Source organism: Rhincodon typus, chromosome 29, assembly GCF_021869965.1.
Source record: "Rhincodon typus isolate 14 chromosome 29, sRhiTyp1.1, whole genome shotgun sequence".
Classification (NCBI taxonomy): Eukaryota; Metazoa; Chordata; class Chondrichthyes; order Orectolobiformes; family Rhincodontidae; genus Rhincodon; species Rhincodon typus.
In genome coordinates, this window is record NC_063360.1 from 33,440,229 (window position 1) to 33,461,675 (window position 21,447).

The window sequence follows — 21,447 nt, forward strand, 5'->3', positions numbered from 1 at the left end:
TAGTTTGTATATTCTAGTTTTATATATAATTCAATTGTTATTCAGAAGTTTTTATTGAATATTATAATTTTATACAGCCTAATTAAAACACATTTTAAGCAACAACAAATTACATTGTTATTATAGTAATAATCTGTAGTAAATTAGATTTTCCAATGTATCATAATGGCTCACACCAGTTTGGGACAAAGTTTGGCAGAGAGACAGGATCCGAGCAGGCGCAGTGAGGTGAATGAGGACTTCCGGCGCCACGTGGGCCGCGCCTGCGCGTTGGGCACGAAGATGGCGGCCATGCAGCAGGGGGATGGGGACCAGCTCTTCGATGTCCGCAACAGCTTCTACATCGGCAGCTACCAGCAGTGTATTAACGAGGCACAGAAAGTCAAGGTGAGGACGCGGGAGTTGGGCGGCTCGGCACCTGGGCCTTCTCACTTTCAAAGTTGGCCTTTTCTCATCGGGGTCCGGGGGCGGCCCGGGAACGGTCGCAGCGCCGAGGGAGCTGGGCACCCGTCTGAAGGTCAGCGCCGAGGGAGTACAGCATTTGAAAGACTATTAGATTATTACCTAAGAAGAAGTAACATGCAGGGTTAATGTGAGAAAGCAGAAACTGGAAACTAGGCACATTTTTTTATTTGGAGAGCCAGCGCAGCTAAGACAAGGTGAATGTACTTTCTTTGATCTGTAACTATTGTGAATTAGAGCAGTCGCATTTATGAGTATACGAGCAGGATAGTGGATGTATATCCTGCAAGGCATGGTTCATTTCCTGACTTCTCTAAACTTCTCCACTCTCTAAAAGATTCAGGCTGGGTATATAATAGGATTCTTTCCACTCATTTAGATGGTGTTGTCTCTGTGAATACCCTGAAAGCTTGGATCAACAAGAGCAGCCAACTTTATTTCACTGCACTCAATGGGATTTGGTATCTACTTTGGCTTGCATAAAGTAGTATGAAGGTAAAACAAGTGATTGAAAAAGCAAATGAGGTGTTATTATTGCAAGTCAAAAAGTCATATGACGCCTGGTTATAGTCCAACAGATTCGTTTGAATTCACAAGCTTTTGAAGCGCTGCCCCTTTGTCAAGTGAAGTGACAGCTACCCTGACAAGGCAGCTCTCCCTCAGCACTTCACCTGACAAAGGGGCAGCTCCGAATGCTTGTGATTTTAAATAAACCTGTTGGACTATAACTTGGCGTTGTGTGACTTTTGACCTTGTCTGCCTGGTCCAACACCAGCACCTTCATATTATGTTTATTGCAAGTGAAATGGAATATAAATGTAGGGATGTTTTGCTGCAGTTGTACAGGGCATAGGGAAGACCACATCTGGAGTGCTGTATGTACTGTTTTAGTTATTTAGGATTTAGAAGGAGTTCTTGGAATGGAAAGTTATCTTGTGAGGAAAGGTTGGACAGTCCGACCCAGTGTCCGTTGGAATTTAAAAGGATAAAGAGGTGATCCTGCATGGACTTGACAGTGGGTAGTGAGTGGTAGTTTCCTTTTATGAGACTAGAACAGTTTAAAAATAAGAGCTGTCCATGTAAGACCATTTTTAAAAATTCTGAGGGTCATGAGCAATGTTCCCTCTAAGTTTGTTTTGGCTTGTGGAAGCCTGACTTCTGAGACCGATACAGTGCAAAAAAAGAGTGAGGGAATGTTGGTCATGAGTCTTTGGCATTCTCTTCCCCAGAGAGCAGTGGTGGGAGAGTCGTTGAAAATTTTAACAGAGTTAGAGAGATTCTTAAACTTTGACTCCCCTGTTAATTATCAGGCATAGGCAGGAATATGAAGTTGAAGTCACAGTCAGATCAGCCTTGATCTTAGTGAATGGTGGAGTAGGCGTGAGGGTAAAATGGCAGACTGCTAACTCATGTTCTTATGTTTTTGCACCATTGGTTAACAATGTCCGTAATATGCACTACATAACTCATCAAGCCTCCTTTCACAGTAACTCCCAGCTTCCCTCCCTCAACTATCAACTACACAGCATCAACATCACTGCAAAGTTCCTTTTGATCTGGCATCATCCTGACTTGGAATTATATGTAGTGTCCTGAAATTTCCAGTTAATTTCATAATTGATGCAACAATAAGCAATATGAAAATTCTATCCTCTTAGGGAACTTGTTGATGGGCAATAAAATTGTAGCTTTTTCCACCTTCTCTTAACCTAATGGATTCTTTTCTTCTGTCCTTCCCCCCCCCCCCAAAACCCTATTATTTTCTTCTTCAAATACTGATCCGTTTCCATTGTTTCCCATCAGTCTTTTTGATGGTCCATTCCATGTTTCAGCAACTGAGGCAAATGCATACATTTTTATAAGCTCTTCTTTCATTCTTGTGATACTAATCTTTAATTTACGACCAATTCATATAGATGCCTACTGAACCAAATCACAGAGCAGTACTTTGCTTGACTTATCAAAAATCCATATTTCATTTCTGTAAAATAGGGCAAAGCATTTAAGAGATGGTTTCAGCAACACTGAGCTCAGAGGCACCAGAGGAAATCTACCATGATTCAGATCCTGGTTTCTGCAGTATTAATGGTGTTTTAGCATACCTGAACCAAGAAAAATGAGGTGAATATTAGCCAGTGTTTCCACTTGCGAATAAGTTCCAGATTTCTAGTGCTGTGATTTCTACTGTCAGTTAATAAAATCTGAAACAAATTTAATAATTTAATTTGAACATAGAGGTTAATATTGTAAATATTTGATGTGTACTGTCATTGCATTTGATTTTAATTAACCTCAGTGAAATTGCTTTGTAATCATTCCTTCCTACCAATTGTTTCTTATTTAAATAGTCGTTGTAGTTTAGCTATTAAACACAAGATTTTAAGAGGTAGGAGCAGAAGTAAGCCATTCAGTCCATCCAGCTTTCTCCAGCATTTGAGATTATATTCTGATACTCCTCAACCCCATCTTCCTGTCTTCTCTCCCTAGTCCTCGATTCCCTTCCTGATTAAAAATCTGTCTCTGCCTCAGCCTTGAAACACTTAACAACCCAGCTTTGACAACTCTCTGGTAAGGAACTTCACAGATTCACTATCGTCTGAGAGAAGAAATTCCTTCGCATTTTTGTCTCAAATGGGTGACTCCTCACTCTGAGATCTCACCTTCTCGTCCTAGACTGTCCCACAAGGGGAGACAACCTTCTTGCAGCTAACATGTCAAGCCCCAAAGAATTTTGTATGTTCCAATAACGTCTTCTCTCATTCTTTTAAACTCCAATGAGCATAACCCAACCTTCTGAACTTCTTCTCAGATGGAAATCTTTCCAAACCTAGAAATGACTTGGTGAACCTTCTCTCATCTGCCTGCAGTGGTAGTATAGCCTTCCTTGGATAAGGGGACCAAAACTATTTACAGTATTCCAAGTGTGGTCTGACTCTTACCACTGCCTTATATGGTTTTGGCAAGACTTCCCTATTTTTATCATCCATTCCTTCTGAAGTAAAGGCCAACAGTCCATTTGCCTTCTTATTACCTGCTGAACATGGATGCAAGTTTTTGAAATCGGAGCAAATTGTATTCATCCATGTGAGAGAAAGGGAAGATAATAGCTCCCACTCTATTTGCATACTTATGTTCCTTTTAATTTAAATTTAGTTACTTGTCTAGGTTTTTGTGAATAATTTACCAATAAGCGTACTGTTTTTTGTTCAATCAGAGAGGGAGGTTCAGTTGCAGACAAACTGACACCAGGGAATTTGTACGAAGTGAGATTCAGCCAGTGATTAGTAGCTGATTGGTCTGTGAAGTGGTAATTGGTTGTCAGTAACAACAGGCTTTCTGCCTGCCAGCAGCTATATGATTTTTTTTTACCAGGTTGTGGAGCTGAATGAGGTAGAAGTCATCAGATGTCTGGAAAGGATGTCCTTTCCTCTGCAGTTAAAAAAAACACTTAAAGCCTCAAGAAAGCAAAGAACAAGAACAAAGCACAAAAAAAACAACACAGGCCCTCCAAGCCTGCACTGACATGCTGCCAGTCACAACTAAAATCCCCTATCCTTCTGGGGCCCATATCCCCCTATTCCCATCCTATTCATGTAATTTCTCAAGACACCCTTTAAAAGTCACTATCGTCACTGCTGCCACTACCTCCCCTGGCAGCGAGTTCCAGGCACCCACCACCTGTTTAAAAAAAACTTGCTTCGTTCTTCACCTTTAAACCTTGCCCCTTGCATCTTAAACCTATGCCCCCTAGTAACTGACTCTTCCACCCTGGGAAAAAGCTTCTGACTGTCCACTCTGTCCGTTCCCTTCATAATTTTGTAGACCTCTATCAGGTCACCTCTCAACCTCTGTCGTTCCAGCGAGAAGAATCCATGTTTCTCCAACCTCTCCTCATAGCTAATGCCCTCCATAACAGGCAACATCCTGGTAAATCTTTTCTGTACGCTCTCCAAACTCACCACATCCTTCTGGTAGTGTGGCGACCAGAATTGAACACAATATTCCAAATGAGGCCTAACTAAGGTTCTATAAAGCTGCAACATTATCTGCCAATTTTTAAACTCAGTGCCCCAGCCGATGAAGGCAAGCATGCCGTATGCCTTGTTGACTACCGTCTCCACCTGCATTGCCACTATCAGTGACCTGTGTACCTGTAAACCTAGATCCATCTGCCTATCAGTACTCTTAAGGGTTCTGCCATTTACTGTATACATTCCATGTGGATTAGACCTTCCAAAATGCATAATGTCACATTTTTCCGGATTAAACTCCATCTGCCATCTCTCTGCCCAAGTCCCCAACCGATCTATATCCTGCTGTATCCTCTGACGGCCCTCATCGCTATCCGCAATTCTACCAACCTTTGTGTCATCCGCAACTAAATAATCAAACCAGTTCCATTTTCCTCTAAATCATTTATATAAATCATAAATAGTAAAGGTCCCAACACTGATCCCTGAGGAACGCCACTAGTCACAGCCCTCCATTCAGAAATGCACCCTTCCACTGCTACCCTCCATCTTCTGTGACCAAGCCAGTTTTTTTATCCATCTTGCAAGCTCACCTCTGACCCCATGCAACTTACCTTCTATATCAGCCTGCCATGAGGGACTTTGTCAAAGGCCTTCCTCAAGTCCATATGGACAACATCCACGGCCCTACCCTCATCGATCATCTTTGTCACTTCCTCAAAAAAACTCAACCAAGATAGTAAGACATGACCTCACCTTCACAAAAACATGTCACCTCTCGCGAATACGCTCACTCATTTCTAAGTGACAGTAAATCCTATCTCAAAGAATCTTCTCCAATAATTTTCCAACCACTGACATAAGGCTCACCGACCTGTAATTAGCTGGATTATTCCTGCCACCCTTCTTAAACAAAGGAACAACATTGGCTATTCTCCAGTCCTCTGGGACCTCCCCTGTAGCCAGTGAGGATACAAAAGATTTCTCTCAAGGCCCCAGCAATATCCTCCCTTGCCTCTCTCAGTATTCTGGGGTATATCCCATCAGGCCCTGGGGACTTGTCTACCTTAATGTTTTTCAAGACCCCCAATACCTCCTTCCTTTTGATCTCAAAATGACCCAAACTGTCTACACCCCCTTCCCCAGACTCATCATCCACCAAATCCTTCTCTCTGGTGAATACTGACGCAAAGTGCTCATTTAATACCTTGCCCATTTCCTCTGGCTCTTCACATAAATTCCCTTCCCTGTCCTTGAGTGGACCAACCCTCTTCCTGGCTACCCTCCTGCTCTTTATATATGTATAAAAAGCATTGGGATTTTCCTAATCATGTTGGCGATTGAGTTTTCATGACCCCTTTTAGCCCTCCTGACTCCTTGCTTAAGTTTCTTTCGACTTTCCTTGTATTCCACCCTTGCTTCGTGTGTTCCCAGCCTCCTAGCCTTGACAAGTGCTACTTTTTTCTTTTTGACTAGACTTGATAACTATCTCTCGTTATCCAAGGTTCCCTAAACTTGCCATACTTATCCTTTATCCTTACAGAACGTACCGGCCCTGAGTTCCTATCAATTTACAGTTGAAAGCCTGCCACATACCAGATGTTGATTTGCCCTCAAAAATCTGCCTCCAATCTACATTCTTCAGTTCCTGCCTAATGTTGTTGTAATTAGCCTCACCCCAATTTAGCACCTTTACCTGACAACTACACTTATCTTTATCCATCAATACCTTCAAGCTTACTGAATTGTGATCACCGTTCCCGAGCTGTGCTCCTATTGAAACATCGTCCACCTGGCACGGCTCATTCCCCAATACTAGGACCAGTATGGCCACTTTCCTGGTTGGACAATGTACATATTGTTTCAAGAAGCCCTCCTGGATGCTCCTTACAAACTGTCCCGTCTGTGCCCCAAGCACTAAGTGAATCCCAGTCAATATATGGTAAGTTAAAATCACCCATGACAACAACCCTGTTACTTTTACGTCTTGTCAAATTCTACCTACATATCTGTTCATCTATCTTCCGCAAACCACCTTCTGGAAGCAGTGACTGCACTGATGCAAATCTTCCCTACGTCAGTGCCAATCAGCGTCACCACTCTGCTGCCCTCTTCCAGGTGCTAAAAGCCTGTTTCTTTTCCCTCATGATTTGCTGTAGCTGTTACTTTTAACCATTAAGTCTCATACCTATAATTTGTGAACCATTTGCTCTGTGCCTCCTGTAGGGAAATGAAAAACACTTGGGGGGTTGGGGTGTTGGAGGTTGAGATATCAATGAACAGCAAGTCCCGTGAAGTCAAAAAGATCATCTTGTTCACAGAACACTGTAAACAGGGACCATTGAACTGCCTTCCCAGTGTTTCCGTCCACCCACAACACCAATATTTTAGCATCTGTCTACATGTGTGTGTAAGAGGATTTTTTTTTATCTACAGTGTGGAAACTGGCCCTTCAGCCCAACAAGTCCACACCGACCCTCAGAGCATCCCACCCAGACCCATTCCCCATAACCCACCTAGTCTGCACATCCCTGAGCACTATGTGCAATTTAGCATGGCCAATCCACCTAGCCTGCACATGTTTGGACTGTGGGAGGAAACCGGAGTACCCGGAGGAAACCCACGCAGACATGGGGAGAATGTGTAAACTCCACACAGACAGTCGCCCGAGGGTGGAATTGAACCCGGGTCCCTGATGCTGTGAGGCAGCAGTGCTAATCACTGAGCCACTGTACTGATTTTAACTAGGCATTATGTGTCAATATTTCGTAATTATTTACTTGTAGCTAGTATTTAATTAATTGTAATAAATAGTAATCTTTATTATGTACAGAAACCTGGTCTAAAAGACGGATAAATTAGGGAATTTCACATACTACTTTAAAATCTTTAACTTTTGTAATGGATCTTGGAATAGCAGTGCTTGATTTACAGTGAACTACCCAGTGAGGCATAATTGTATGCTATGTTGGCTGTTCAAAACCAACAGTGGCATTATGAGAATGTAATTAGACTAGCATGACAAGAGAGGAAGTCTTCCTAGGATTCTTATTTCTGATCACTACCCTGCTGGATGTATGGATTTGTGGAAATCGGATGAGAAACGGATTGAGCTTGATTTGAGTTTCAGGTCAACTAATCTGCCAATGCTCCCCATCTGGAATTATCCATGAAATTAGCTGTTTAGGTGAAGGACTGCTAGCACATGGGAGACAGTTTGCTAGTGAGTATCAGCATTGGAAAGCATTGAGTGATTTTACATTTTGAAGTATTTATCACTGTGGTTTGTTTTTGTGGCACTTATCGGCTGGTTTGTCTTTCAGCTGTCCAGTCCAGAGAAAGAAGTTGAACGAGATGTTTTCCTTTATAGAGCTTACATTGCACAGGTATGGGCAGCTCATTCTTCATGGATGGACATGGTTGTTCTGGATATAGTTTCTTTCGGTGTGTGCTAGTGTTCATCCTTTCCTTAACTGCCTAGTAGTGAAGCATTTCATGTGCCACAGAGCAGAGCTCAGTTCTCACCCATTCACCAAGATTCATTAAATGCCTTGTGTGCAAGCACACAACAGGTCATAATTGACACCCTTAATTCTTGATGGAGAGATTTTGGCATACATGCAGCTCTTCTGAGCTGGAGATAACAAGCTGGGAACGGGACATCATTATGTCCCTCAGGCCTCTTCCTCCATTCAGCTAGATTGCAATAAATCTGTACTCCAACCCCATTTGCCCACATTTGTGCCACAACACTGAATATCTTTAACTTATAAACATGCATCATTCTCGGTTATGAAATTTTCACTTGATCCCCAGCATTGTTGTGGCATGGATGAGAGGAGAAAGAGTTTCCTGTTTTCAGTATCTTCTGCGTGAAGAAGTGCGTCCTGTCATCGCCCCTGAATGACCCAGTTCTACTTTTCAGATTATGCCGTTTTGTTCTGGATTCCCCTATGAGAGGAGGTAGTTTCTCTTCAGCTTTCCAGCCAATCATTTTTCTAAATTAAAATTGAATTAGATTATCCCTTAATATGTGTTCAAGGGAATGCAAGCCTAGTCTGTGCACCTTTTCATAATTTAATCCTTTTATCATTTAACCCTTTTATCTCTGATATAATTCTAGTGAAGCTGTGTTGCATTACCTTCAAGGCCAATATTGGCTGATGTTAGGACTAAATGCATTACTCTGGTTGAGCTGTAATCAAAAGTCTACACAGTGGTAGCGTAATGTTCATCCCTTTGTACCCCAGCTATCTTACGATAAAGACCAGTATTCCATTAGCCTTTTAGGTTGTTTCTAACCTGTCCACTGGCTTTTATATATGGTCTTGTAAATTTCTCTCCATGTTTACAGTTCCTACATTCTCACCAGTTTGAAATTTCTTCGTATCTATCAAGTCCAAAATAGATGACTTCTCTCACATGGCCAACAGAGTCTTGCTACCAAATCTAAATAAAACTGCTAGGTAGCACATTGCAGTTTTTTTTCTCCCACTGTGCTCCTTTGTGATTTTTAATCAGGTTATCTAGTTAAATGTGTATAATGTTTATAAGTTGCTAGCTGTACTTTTTGCTTAGCATTGAAGTTGTATGCATAGTGATACCAAAAAACTTGCAATGCACAGTGTTTTGGATGGTGGCTCGATCCCCATGTGAAATACACTGCAAATTTTCAAATTAACTTTAAATGTTTTTAATTTAACCAATATCACTGAAATTTGGATGAAAATCCTAGCTGATCAGAAACCAACTTTTATTAGTTTTACCTTTCTTCCCAGAGAAAATATGGTGTGGTGCTGGATGATATCAAGTCTGGAGCTGCTCCTGAATTACAAGCTGTAAGAATGTTTGCCAAATACTTGTCCAGTGAGGATCAAAGGTAAGGGACAAAAATATACTTTGCATCTAATCTAGGACAACAGCTTGGGGTCCTTAGTTTCAGACCCTATTTCTGGTTTCTGAGTTTTCTGATCTTATCTTTGGACTGCTGCAGTTATCAATGCAACTGGCCTTGATGATGATCATCCCACTTCTGAAAGTGCAGTGTATGGACATTTGCTGTGGGTGTGATCATACTTGGTTTTGATGCTATCTGTGCTCGTGTTCTTTGCTAGGGTTACAGTTACATGTTACCTTTTATAACATGCTTAAGTAGCCATTATTCCTAGTGTGGTCCTAACTGGCAAGCTAATCCATACCGACATCATAGTCAGACACCAAGCCGTCATTACCTGATGTTCAAGTCAATTGATCACAAATGGCATTACTACCCTCTAGATAGTATTGGTAAAGCCATTTGGACTGCAGTAGCTAAGATTAACTGACGTAGGCCCAAGCAGAAATTAATACTTTGGTCTCTTAAAATTAACCAGGATTCCCTCATAAAAAAGTTTTGTTTGTTAGTTTAATGTAGTAATCATGAGATCACCTCTTGTGCAGAGATGCTACCATAGCAGAGATGGAGAAGAAGATGGCGAAGAGTGTTGATGTTAACAACACAACTTTCTTGCTGATGGCAGCCTCCATCTATCTGCATGAGCAAAATACCGATTCAGCGCTACGTACACTGCACCAAGGAGAGAGTCTTGAGTGGTAAGTAGGAATATACAGGTTCTGCTTGCCACAGAGTAACATTGGATTTTTTTAGAATTCATTGATGGCTTGTGTGCACAGCTGGCTAGGCCAGTGTCTTGAGAAGGTCATGGTGAACTGCTTTCATGTGGCTTAAGAATGCTCAGTGCTGTTAGGGAGGAAATTCCAAGATTTTGACCCAATGAAGGAACAGTTGTATAATTCCAAGTCTGGATGTTGTGTGGCCTGGAGGGAAGTTTGCAGGTGTCTTCTCGCGTTTACCCTCGTGTCCTTCTAGGTCGTAGCAATTGCAGATTTGGAAGGAGCCATGTTGAGTTGTACAGGGCATTGGTGAGACCATATCTGAAATATTGGGAACAGTTTTAGTTTCTTTATTTGAAGAAAGATGTAAGTGCATTCGAAGCGGTTTGGTGAAGATTTACTAGATAGATGCCAGGAACAAGTAGGTTATCTTATGAGGATTGGTTGGACAGACAGGGCTGGTTCCACTTGGAGTTTAGAAGTGTGAGGGATGATTTAATGTTTGTAAGATCTGGAATAGTCTTGACAAGGTGGACATGCAAAGTATGTTTCCTCTTGTGGGTGCGTCTAGAACTAGGGCCACTGTTTCAAAATTAAGTCAGTCCCTTTTTGCACATTGGTGAGAAATTGTTTCTTTGAGGATTGAGGATTTTAGAACCTGCTGCCTTTGAAGATAATGGAGGTGGGATCATTGAATGTTTCTAAGGTGGAGATAGATAGCATTTAACTCTTATGGGTACCTGTGTATTTTCTTATGTTTCGCATTGTGTGCAGCCCAAATGCGTCCTTTTTTGGAAAGAGGATTGGATTACTGCATGTTTTAAAGAAAGGGCTACTTTTGAAATCTCTGAGCAATAGGTTTGCATTCATTGTATTTGAGTGCCTTGACTTGGCTCTGGTGCAAATTAAATTGTTCATCCCTTCTATTTTGCAGCATGGCCATGTCAATACAGATCTTTCTGAAGCTCGACCGGCTGGATCTGGCTCGGTAAGTCACTTATCAAAATTGCAGCTTAGTAGGAAGTATTTTTTTCAGCGCTGTTGTATTAATGAGGCCAAACTTATGTGCACTTTTACTGGACAGAGAGGGAGTCTAGATGCAGAATGAAATGTGAACCTTTCCCACCATGCTGCTGTCCCCACCACCCTCAAATGTTTTGCCCCTGAAATGTGGAATGTTATTTCTTAATTAAATTTTCCTTTTAGGTTGCTACTATCTGATTGTTTATCCATTTGGTTTACAGTTTTTTTGAGCAGAGTAAGTGGTTTGCTTACTTAGAAGAGGCAACTTCAGAAGGGCAAAGTTTTAAAACTGTTTAGAAGAATTGTTTTTCCTTTTTGTGACTATTTTCGTGTACGAGTGGCCTTTCAAGTGTGAGTCTGTGAACAAGCCCTGAGATAACTGCTGGCTGCCAGGGGTCTTTTGGGCCACCTAAATTGTGAGCACAGCACAGCATAGATTTCAAATCAATTCACTTCAAATCTTTTGATTTTAATGTATGTATTTATTAAAATTGGACTGTGAATGGTGGCGATCTCATTGGGCACTGTCTGTGAGATGTTACTGAGGAAACCCAAATTACCTTCCGTAAATGGTCATTATGCAAGAATGTTGAGACGACTGTTGCTTTTGCTTCCACTGTGTGGATATTGACTCCCTCATATGGCTGTATTCAGTAATTCAGTCTGGCTGATCTCCAGGAAATCAATAGTTAGCGTAAACAGGAAACTTGCACGACAGATGCATGGATTAGTCAAGCAACTCCACAAGTGAATGTAGTGTTTTGTTTCTTTTCTTTTACTGAATAGTTTGAATAATTATATTAATTAATGTCACCCTTTACCCCTCTTTACACATAATAATCGGTGCTTAATCAAAACCCAATTATCTCACTCCGAACTCCTTGAACCTGTGGTTTGGTTGAGTCTGATGCTTCAAATCAGTTTTGACACTGAACAAATCTAACACTTGGGTGTATTTTTCACTGTGGCGAGGTTTGTAGATTATCCGCTGAAACTTTTACTGGAAAAAGCCATTCAGCTCATTGGAGCTTACTCCTCAGTCCAATTTCCAGTCTTAAGGAGCCATAATGTCTTTGTCTGGTGAAACACAACTGGTAAATTATTCCAAATATTTATTACTCAAAGAGAATATCTGTGTTATAAATCTATTTTTAGATTAGCAAAACATTACTTTAAATGATAGTGGGCCATGTTAAAAATGTTAACTTTAGGTTCAGTCAACTTTCTCTTTCCAGAGCTAAAGTTACCGTAATGCTTGCTGCATGTTAATAACTATGATTTCAGACTTCACCAGTTCTACCCCATGAGTGAAACTGAGAAGTGAAGCAAATTTTGGGTCTTTAAGTAAAAAAAAATGCAGGCATTGTATTTTGTACACTAAACTTTCATTATTGTAGTGGAATTTTGCTTTAGTCACAAAGATATTTTAACACTCTTGGTAAGGTGGTATGCTTTGTGCAAAGGAACTTTTCAAGTAATTATTCTATTGATGTTTTCCAAATTTAAACCCTGGTGTGTAAAGTCATAGAATCAGGTTATCAATTAATTAAACATTGCACAATTGGTTCCTCCTGTTGATAAACTAGGATATCCAGAGACTAGCTTATGCCTACAAACTAGGAATGTTCCAGATTCCATAATTAGTCTGTAATATTAGCTGCTCTGAATAAGGATGTTACAATACTGCTGTCATTTTCAAACAGTTCGTTTGGAATGTTGTAGTTGCCTGTGACAATGCACAATTATTGAGTTAATCTTCGATAATTCAGAAAGGAGCTGAAGAAGATGCAGGAGCAAGATGAGGATGCCACCCTGACACAGCTATCAACAGCCTGGGTGAATCTGGCCATGGTAAGTGTTGGTAACAAATTTGCAGACTCTAACAGACCAGGTAAAGTAGTCCACAAAAGGTTCATGGAATCATAGCGCCTTTCTCACAGTAGGGATTCTATTTTGAGACAGCACTGACCCTCTAAAGAGCATCCCACTAGTCCCAGCCCACCAACCCTATCCCCTTAACCCCACATTTACAATGTCTGACCCACCTAACCTCTGCACACCTTCGAACCACGGGAGGAAACCAGAGAACCTGGTGGAAACCCACACAGACACAGAGAGAGTGTGCAACTTCACACAGACAGTCACCCAAGGTGGAATTGGACCCAGGTCCATGGCGCTGTTTGGCCGCTGTGCTAATCACTGAGCCAAGTGCCGCCCTCAAAGGTTAGGAAGAAAGAAATGTGAAAAGCTTATGCAGCACTTTTGCCAGATGAAAAATCACTGGAACTAAAATGTAGAACAAAGCTTGAACAGTGTTGGAGGTACATTTTGAGGGATCAGAATGTTTTAAGATAGAAAGTCTATCTATCTTATTGGCAGTGAGATTAAGGGATGGCCCTCTGTTTAAACATGTCTTTTGTAATCTTGTGAATCCTTTATAATCCCAGTTATTTCTGTTTTCCTTCTTCCATTTGGATTTTCTGACCTTGCCAAAACGCTTTTTAGTTGTTTCTCTTGTGTACCTTGCTGCCTTGACCCCAATCTAGAATTCCTCCCTAAATCTTTCTGCCCCATAAATTGTACTAAAAGACCAAGTCCTCTGTGACTTGCCATCTTTGTTTATTGTTTCCTCATAACTCTGCAGTGCTTTAGACTTTTTCCTGAGGTAAAGGTGCTATATAAAGTCAGGCTCTTACAGAATGATATTGATTTAACCACTAATCAGTTACCATAACAGATTGAAACTGGTAGATCATAAATATTGGAACTTTTGTACGTATTCTTTAAATTCATCTTGCGCTGTATAGTTGCAACCTCTCTAGTAAACCGGTTTTATTGTTTGCTGTCCACAGGGTGGAGACAAACTGCAGGATGCCTATTACATCTTCCAGGAAATGGCAGATAAGTACACATCAACCTTGCTGCTTTTGAATGGGCAAGCTGCCTGTCAGATGGCACAGGGCAAGTGGGACGATGCAGAAGGAGTTCTACAGGAAGCCCTAGACAAGGTAGGTGTATGAGGACTACTGAGAATGTAATCATGTGGGGACTGGAGGAGAAAGCTGGCAAAGAGGCCAATCAGATCATTAGATGTGCAACTTTGTTGGTCCTGTTGCCATAATATTTATTGTCTATACCTTTGCTTCAAATATTTAGCCAATTCTCCCAGAAAACATTATGTAGTTTCTGCCACTGCTTTTGGCAAAGTATTCAATGCTCCATTAATGCAATGCATAAGATGTTTCTCCTAATGCCTATTCTCACTTTCAGTGATGATTTTAAATTCATGACATCATCTCACAGGCTCCCCAGTCAGAAGAAATAAGATTTTGCTATTCGTCTGATGAGACCCATTCATGATATTCATTAAAAGTCTGTTAAACCTTGAACAGCCTTCTTTCTGTCTCCCAATGGAATAATCATCTTGGTGAATCTATACAATATACCATTGTGGCTTCAATGTCCTTTATTTTGGAGGATTTGCCCAATTCTGATTTTCACTGTACCCTGATTTACTTTAGTCCCCACCTCAAATGTCACATGATTGTTTCAACCACAGTTAAGGCAATGACCTGGGAAGGGGAGTACTCTTACTGAGGAGGGATTTAGCTATAGGAACAGGATCAGAGTTGTTGTGCTGAGGTCTTTGGCAGTGGACACCAACAAAGCTAAGGTCCAACCAGTTTCTTGTCTTAAGTTAACTGATTCCACACCAGGTAGGAGGTTGAGCCAAGGAGTGGAACATCATCAAGGCTGCCTGCTGTCTGTTGATCTTCACAGGAAAAATTCACATGAATGTCAGTAGAGAGTCGTTTGACTGTGATGTTTGTATAAATAGCCAGGGATTGCCATCATATTTCCAAGAGGCTTGACACTACCTGAATACTATGGAGCAGTTCCTTGACAGCAATTAATCTCTTTGCTGTAGAAAGAAATTAGCTAGGAGTTCAGAGACAGGGAAGGAATGCTGAACAACAACTTCAAACACTTAATACAGCTTTTGTATGATGTTACTATGTGCCATTTGTTACATCAGGTGAGGAACAGGCTGTGTTGCTTTAGTTTTTTTTATATTTGAACTACCAATGTGCAGTATTTACATTTGTATTATTTCTTGTATTTTACATTTATTTTAAAAGTTTAATTCATGAATGAAGATATTTTAGGAATGTATGGCATTTCAACTTATAAAAATGTTACTTCTTTTCTGTTGACAAAGATCCTAAGAAGCCTGTCCATACAGTGTTTCTTCTATATTCAGTGATTTTTTTTTTTTACAAATTATTTGCAAGTTACACCACTCTACATGCGTAGAACAGAGTTTCAGTACTTGGGTTCCTTTTGGACAGAACAATCGAACTCCAGTTTTAACATTAATTCCTGTTGGAATTTCTGTTAAACTTCAAGCCATTTCACTTTATAGCTGTAATTTTCAAGAACATGACCATAATTTTAAGTGATGACTTGCTGTGAGGCTTCAGAGCCCATACTTTATAAAAAGATTGTTGGTGCCACCTCCAGTTGAATAATGTTCCAAGAAAGAAGAAAGTTGGCCTGATCACGAAATATGCATGCCTTAACTGAATTATGCGATTGCAGCACTGCACCACAAGTCAGTTCTTCCAAATAAAATGATTTGTAATAACATTAGCTGCTGGGTGCAGAGTTTGCACACTGACCTTCATGCAGCTTTGATTTGAGATAATGAGTTACTGAGTGCGAGGAACCAGATCTAAATTAGCTTGAGTAGTTGCAAATTGGACTCCGTTCCATTGCAGCCCCGCAGTTCAGCAACATTTGTAGTCTAAGCTTGTATCTGAAGCATGGCTACTTGGTTTTAGTATCTAGGACAAAACTTGGGGAGGCAGGGAGGTATGGGTGAAAATAGTCAATTACGTTAGGGGATAAGTCCAGTGGTGAGCACTTAATGGCATGAAAACTAGAACAGTTTGATCTTGGCACAAAAAATGCTGCAGATTTGTTCTGTGCCACTAATGTTTCCATTGGTCTTGTAATGTAACAACATCAAACATTTAAATGAACACTATACATTTCCGACCACAATTTTTCTGTAGTCCTGTCTCTACTCTGATTCTTTGCTAATGTTTCCATTCTTGCTCCTGCTCTAAAATCATTTTTGTAAAAGTGATCCTCAACAGTAAATGACTGCGGTATTCCACTATAAGGTGTCACAATCAATCCTGTTCTTGCCATGCAGATCATTGTATCAGGAAGAAGAACCTGGGTGCTTGATAGGAGTCAATCATGGGCATCTCTGTGACGCAGCAACCCACTGAGTAAAGTTGACGAGCCATGTGGGAAGGTTATTGGGTGGTTCAAAATCAAACACTTCCTTGTGGTTAAACTAAAAACTGGCATTTTAAAACGGATTTTCTTTAAATCGCTTGATTTTTTTAAAAAATGTGGTGCTATTTCATTTGATGGTGGTGTTGCTTGTTCAGGCAGCATTTATTACCCATCTCAAATTGCTGTTTGAGAAGAGCCGTCACTTTTAGTACTGTTAGGAAGTTTTGGAATTTCGAACCCTTCTGGAACGTAATCTGAAATAAGCTGAAACTTCAAGTGTCTGTCTTGGAACAGATTTGAATTTAACATCTTGTGAAAGTGCATGGCATTGTACTGGCATTTGACAGGAGCACTCTTTTCTGTGACGTCCTTCAATGACAGTTTAAATGTTACAATCATATTTGGCTAATTATTTTTCTGATTAATTTTTTTTTGGTTCAACACACTTATTGGAAGTAAAACTTTTTAAATCATGTTTTTGCAATCTACTTTGAATGGTAAACCTTTCTTTCTTTTCGCCCTGCTCTCCTTTCATTCCTCCAGGACAGCAGTCATCCAGAAACACTCATTAATCTTGTCGTACTTTCACAGCACCTGGGCAAGGCCCCTGAGGTAAGGCTGGTGCTGATTTTTTTGTTATATATTGGTACGGTGCTCATGGACAAGAGCTAGAGATCCCCCTTGATTGGGTGAATGAATGCATGGGGTTGAATTGAACTAATCTGACAAATAGTGTCCCATGTTGAATCTCCAGTCCCTGCTAAGTTGGCTGACCACACCAGCAGTGAGGGAAGCTAGACTGAATCAACATTCTTTGGTTGGAAAGGGATGGTCTTTGTATGTTTGTATCATGTAGACTAATTGCCTTTTTGCAGCATTAGCCCATTTCTTACACATTCCCTGTTCATCCCAAACTAGTGTGGAATTTGAATACTCCAGCTGTTTGAACACCTATTCTGATTACTTTAAGAAATCAAAGTGCTGCTTAAACTGTATTGAGCACATATTGGTATGTCAGGCTGTTGAAGCACTGGTTGTGATAAGATTTCTTCACAATTCAAATTCATGTTCATAAACTTTGAGGACAATAATTTAATGTGCTATATTATTCCAAGCACTTTTTAAAATGCTACCAACTATGTGAACAGTCGGAACAACAGACACAAACACTATCGATGATGCCATCTCAGACTTAAGCTCTTCCTTTTCATGAACAGGTTAGTAACCGCTACCTATCCCAATTGAAGGATGGACACCAGAGCCACCCCTTTGTTAAAGAATATCTGGTCAAGGTATGTGAAGCATCTAGTAACACAAACCTGTATCATTACCACTATTCAAATGAATAAATTGAAGTTCTTATAGCCGAACAAGGCCTGCTCATTTCAGTAGAAACATGCCTTTTATAAAGAACACACCCGGAAAGAGTCATATTTCATCCTTGGTCTTTCAAGGTTCAATCTGATGAGAGCGGTGGCTTGGGAAGTATGTTGTGATTGTTCTTGTTTTTTTTTGAGAGAAAATGCAAAAACCAACATGGGTTTCGGTTCCCAGTCAATATCCAGTAAATATTTTGAAGATAAATATTTTAATATGAGCAGCAACTGAAGATTAGAGCACATTATAATCCAGTGCTTCCGAAACCTTTTCCCCTATTATCTCAGTTTGAAGCTTGAAAAGTGTCACAAGACCCCGTGGAGAAGACTAAGGAAAGCAGTAGTAGGGGAAGGTTGGCAATAGCTGCATCAGAGCTCATTACTCCAGATTTCCAGCGCATTATATCAATTGGGGTTCTGACCCCCACTCTGGAAGTCCTGTCATAAACACTGGTATGGGTTTGCAAGGTCAAATGACTTGTTCTTGTGCTGTTTATTCTGGAAGACTCTAGGCAAAAGCACTCCAGTGTTGAATTAACCAACTGATGTTCACTGTTCAGTCTCAGAATTGTTGCCATTAATCAGGTAGCACTTCAGACCTTTGTCAATGTCACTGGCTTCCTCCAACTTTCTTCTGTGTGTGGGGAAAGCTGGGCCACTGCTTATAGTGTTTCTTGATGGTGCCATCAATCATAATGAGTTGGCCTATTGGGGCTTAGCTGTGTATTACTTTCTGACCAATCTCTCAGCACAAAGCACATTAGCCTGCTTAATAACTAAACTGAAAAGAATAAGACATGCATTTAAATTGTCCCATTCTCAACCTTTAGATATCCTAAAGGCTTCAAAGTCAATGGAGTACTTTCTGAAGTCATCACTTGTAATTATTTTTATTTGTTCATGGGATGTGTTATTCCGAATTGCCAACATGCCAGAGAAAGTCAGCAGGTCTGGCAGCATTTGTGGAGGCAGCAACAGTGAATGTTTTGAATTCACTGTGACTCTCCATAATGGCTATGGCAAATCAGAGTCAGAGGGCAGTTAAAAATTACCCGCATTGTTGGTCTACAATATGGCGGTGGATTATGTAGTCAAGACCAGATAAGGATATATCCTTATCTGATTTTCCCTTTCTAAATGACATTAGTGAACCAAGTGGGTTTTTACAGTAATTGACAGTGGTTGTCTTTAGACTAGTTTTTTGCTTGAAAATTTTATTTAATTCAGATTTCACTGTCTGCCAATCTGGGATTTGAACACATGAACGTGAAACTTAGGTTTTGGATTACTGGTCTGGTGATGTTACCAATGTACCCCTGCCTCCCCAATGTAGATGATGTAATGCAGGAAAAGCTGCAGCCAAACTCATGACAAGATCCCACAAATAGCAATGTACTAATGAGTGGACAATCTACTTTGTGATGTTGCTTGAGGGTTCAATATTCAGTCTATTTATTGAAGAGGTGACAGTTGAATCAGGCAGTGGGAAGCATTTTTCAAATATTGCAGTTGACCGTAGTCTTGCTATAATTATATATATATTAAATATGATCCCATTGGACTCTTTGCACTGAATGAACGGAAATGAAAAGTATAGTTATGATGCTGTATTCAAATGGAGAATGATACAACAGCATAAACCCACGGGCATTCCTCAGCAGCAGATTTATGGGAACTTGCCTGCAGTGGATGACTACTTTGTGGTTCTGTAGTCAAAATGTAGTCTTAGCATCACAATTCTGGGCACACAGCCGTGGGGCAGCATAAATATTTGAAATGGTGACATCTGTAGCAGTCAGCAGCAGCTCATTTGTATGGTTCTGAGGTATTTGTTCATCAAGAGTCCTTGAGGAGTACAGTTATCTGGTACCATCTGTTTGTGTCTGTGCTCCAGTCCATATTACAGGCTGTGTCATAGAGATCCAAAAGTAGGAAACACAGCTATCTCTATTTGTTAATTATTCTAATCATGGAATAATTTGTTCTTTGAACTGTTGTCACAGGAAAATGAGTTTGACCGATTGGTGCTGCAGTATGCTCCTAGTGCATGAGAAGAATGGAATTTGTGTCTGAAGATGGCAAAATCATACTCGCATGCTACATCCTTGAACAGTTTTCCTGTTAAATTCCTGAACTGTAGAAAAATATTTTTAAATATAATGCCTCATAACTTAAACATTGTATAAATGACTAGATGGCATCAGTTGAGATTCATTTGTTAAATGTTAAAAATTTTGTTTGTGCTCTGATTAAGACTATATTTGGTCATTAAACATGCTGAAACCTGTAAAAACTCTACACATTCCTAATAAAAATGTCGATGTTGTACTAACTTTAAGGTTATGCTGTTTATAACATTCATCATGTTCTTAGCTGTCATTATTGACAGGATTTGAGCCACATCGCCAAGGCTGCGTTTCTTAGCCAGCTTTGGTTGTTTGAAGGATTGCAATCCCATCAGTAATTGTGCCCTGTTAGATAATTGGCTTCACTGATAGTTAAAGATTTCACACCCCACCTTACCCCTGAGGCCCAGGTCCAGTCTTTAGGCTTTGCTTTGTTACATGATCTCTGCAGGAATCATTCAGTTGGACGTAGTCACTCTGACCTCAGAAGGAGAAAATATCATAGTTGATTTGATTGATAAATATTGCCTGAATTGTTGGATTGACAATAACATTGAACATCAGCTGTGATGCTTCCTAGGATCTAAAATCTGCCAATATTCCTGTTGAATTAGTGTAGTCAGTTTAACAAAAGCTAAGTACTATGGATGCTGGAGATCTGAAATAAAAACAACATGCCAGAGAAAGTCAGCAGGTCTGGCAGCATTTCTGGAGACAGAAACAGTGAATGTTTTGAATTCACTGTGACTCTCCATAATGGCTATGGCAAATCAGAGTCAGAACATTAATTCTATTGTTCTCTCCACAGATGCTGCTAGACCTGCTGGGTTTCTCCAGCACTTTGTTTTTATTTATGGTTAGTCTGTTGTTCTGATGTCCCATATGTGCAATGTTAAAAACCTAATTGCCCCTGTTAATTAGCCTTAGCTTAGTTACCTTTTACCATGTGAACTAACAGCTCCTACAATACAACCACAGTACAGTAAACAAAAACAGAAATTGCTGAGAAAACTCAACAGGTCTGGCAGCATCTGTGGAGAGAAATCAGAGTAAATGTTTTGGGTCGAGTGACCCTTTATTGGAACTCAGAACAGCTCTGAGGAAGGATCACTTGACCTGAAACATTAACTCTGATTTGTCTCTACAGATGCTGCCAGACCTGGTGTTTTCTCAGCCATTTCTGTTTTTGTTTCTGGTTTACAGTGTCTGAAGTTCTTTTTGGTTTTTACTCAGTACAGTAAAATCTCAGTATCTGTGAGTGTTACAATCTTGAAAAACCTTGTGAACAGCAAATATATAGTGAGAATCAATTAAAGGTAAAGTCATAATAGATGTACCGGACTGTAGCGCTGCTCTCTCATGAGAGGGGTGATTGGTGGTGGCTTAACCTGAGGGTCACCGTGCCTCAGTGGGTAGAGGTTGAGAAGGAGAGTCGTTCGTGGTAACCCCAGTCAGTGTGGGAATTGAATCTGTGCTGTTGGCATCACTCTGCCTCACAAGCCAGTTATCAGACCCTCTTGTTGCCTTGATGTATGTAAATACTTCCCTGCATGAGTAAAAGATGCCTTT

The 21,447-nt window shown here is 40.4% G+C and overlaps 1 protein-coding gene across 1 annotated transcript; it reads left to right on the forward strand.

The window, feature by feature from the left end:
- The first annotated feature begins 232 nt into the window (after positions 1-232).
- Positions 233-20,090, forward strand: cope (COPI coat complex subunit epsilon). The gene is made up of 10 exons (XM_020536716.2): positions 233-387; positions 7,757-7,819; positions 9,212-9,312; positions 9,873-10,025; positions 10,981-11,034; positions 12,839-12,920; positions 13,922-14,077; positions 16,920-16,988; positions 17,594-17,668; positions 19,756-20,090. The coding sequence occupies exons 1-10, from the start codon at positions 283-285 to the stop codon at positions 19,801-19,803; spliced, it is 906 nt and encodes a 301-aa protein (XP_020392305.2). The 5' UTR covers positions 233-282; the 3' UTR covers positions 19,804-20,090.
- Positions 20,091-21,447: the final 1,357 nt, after the last annotated feature.

Coding starts and splice junctions, on each gene's coding strand:
- cope (XM_020536716.2), top strand. CDS start 283: ATGGCGGCCATGCAGCAGGGGGATGGGGACCAGCTCTTCGATGTCCGC. Junction 9,313..9,872: donor TTGTCCAGTGAGGATCAAAG/GTAAGGGACAAA, acceptor CCTCTTGTGCAG/AGATGCTACCATAGCAGAGA. Junction 16,989..17,593: donor ACCTGGGCAAGGCCCCTGAG/GTAAGGCTGGTG, acceptor TTTCATGAACAG/GTTAGTAACCGCTACCTATC.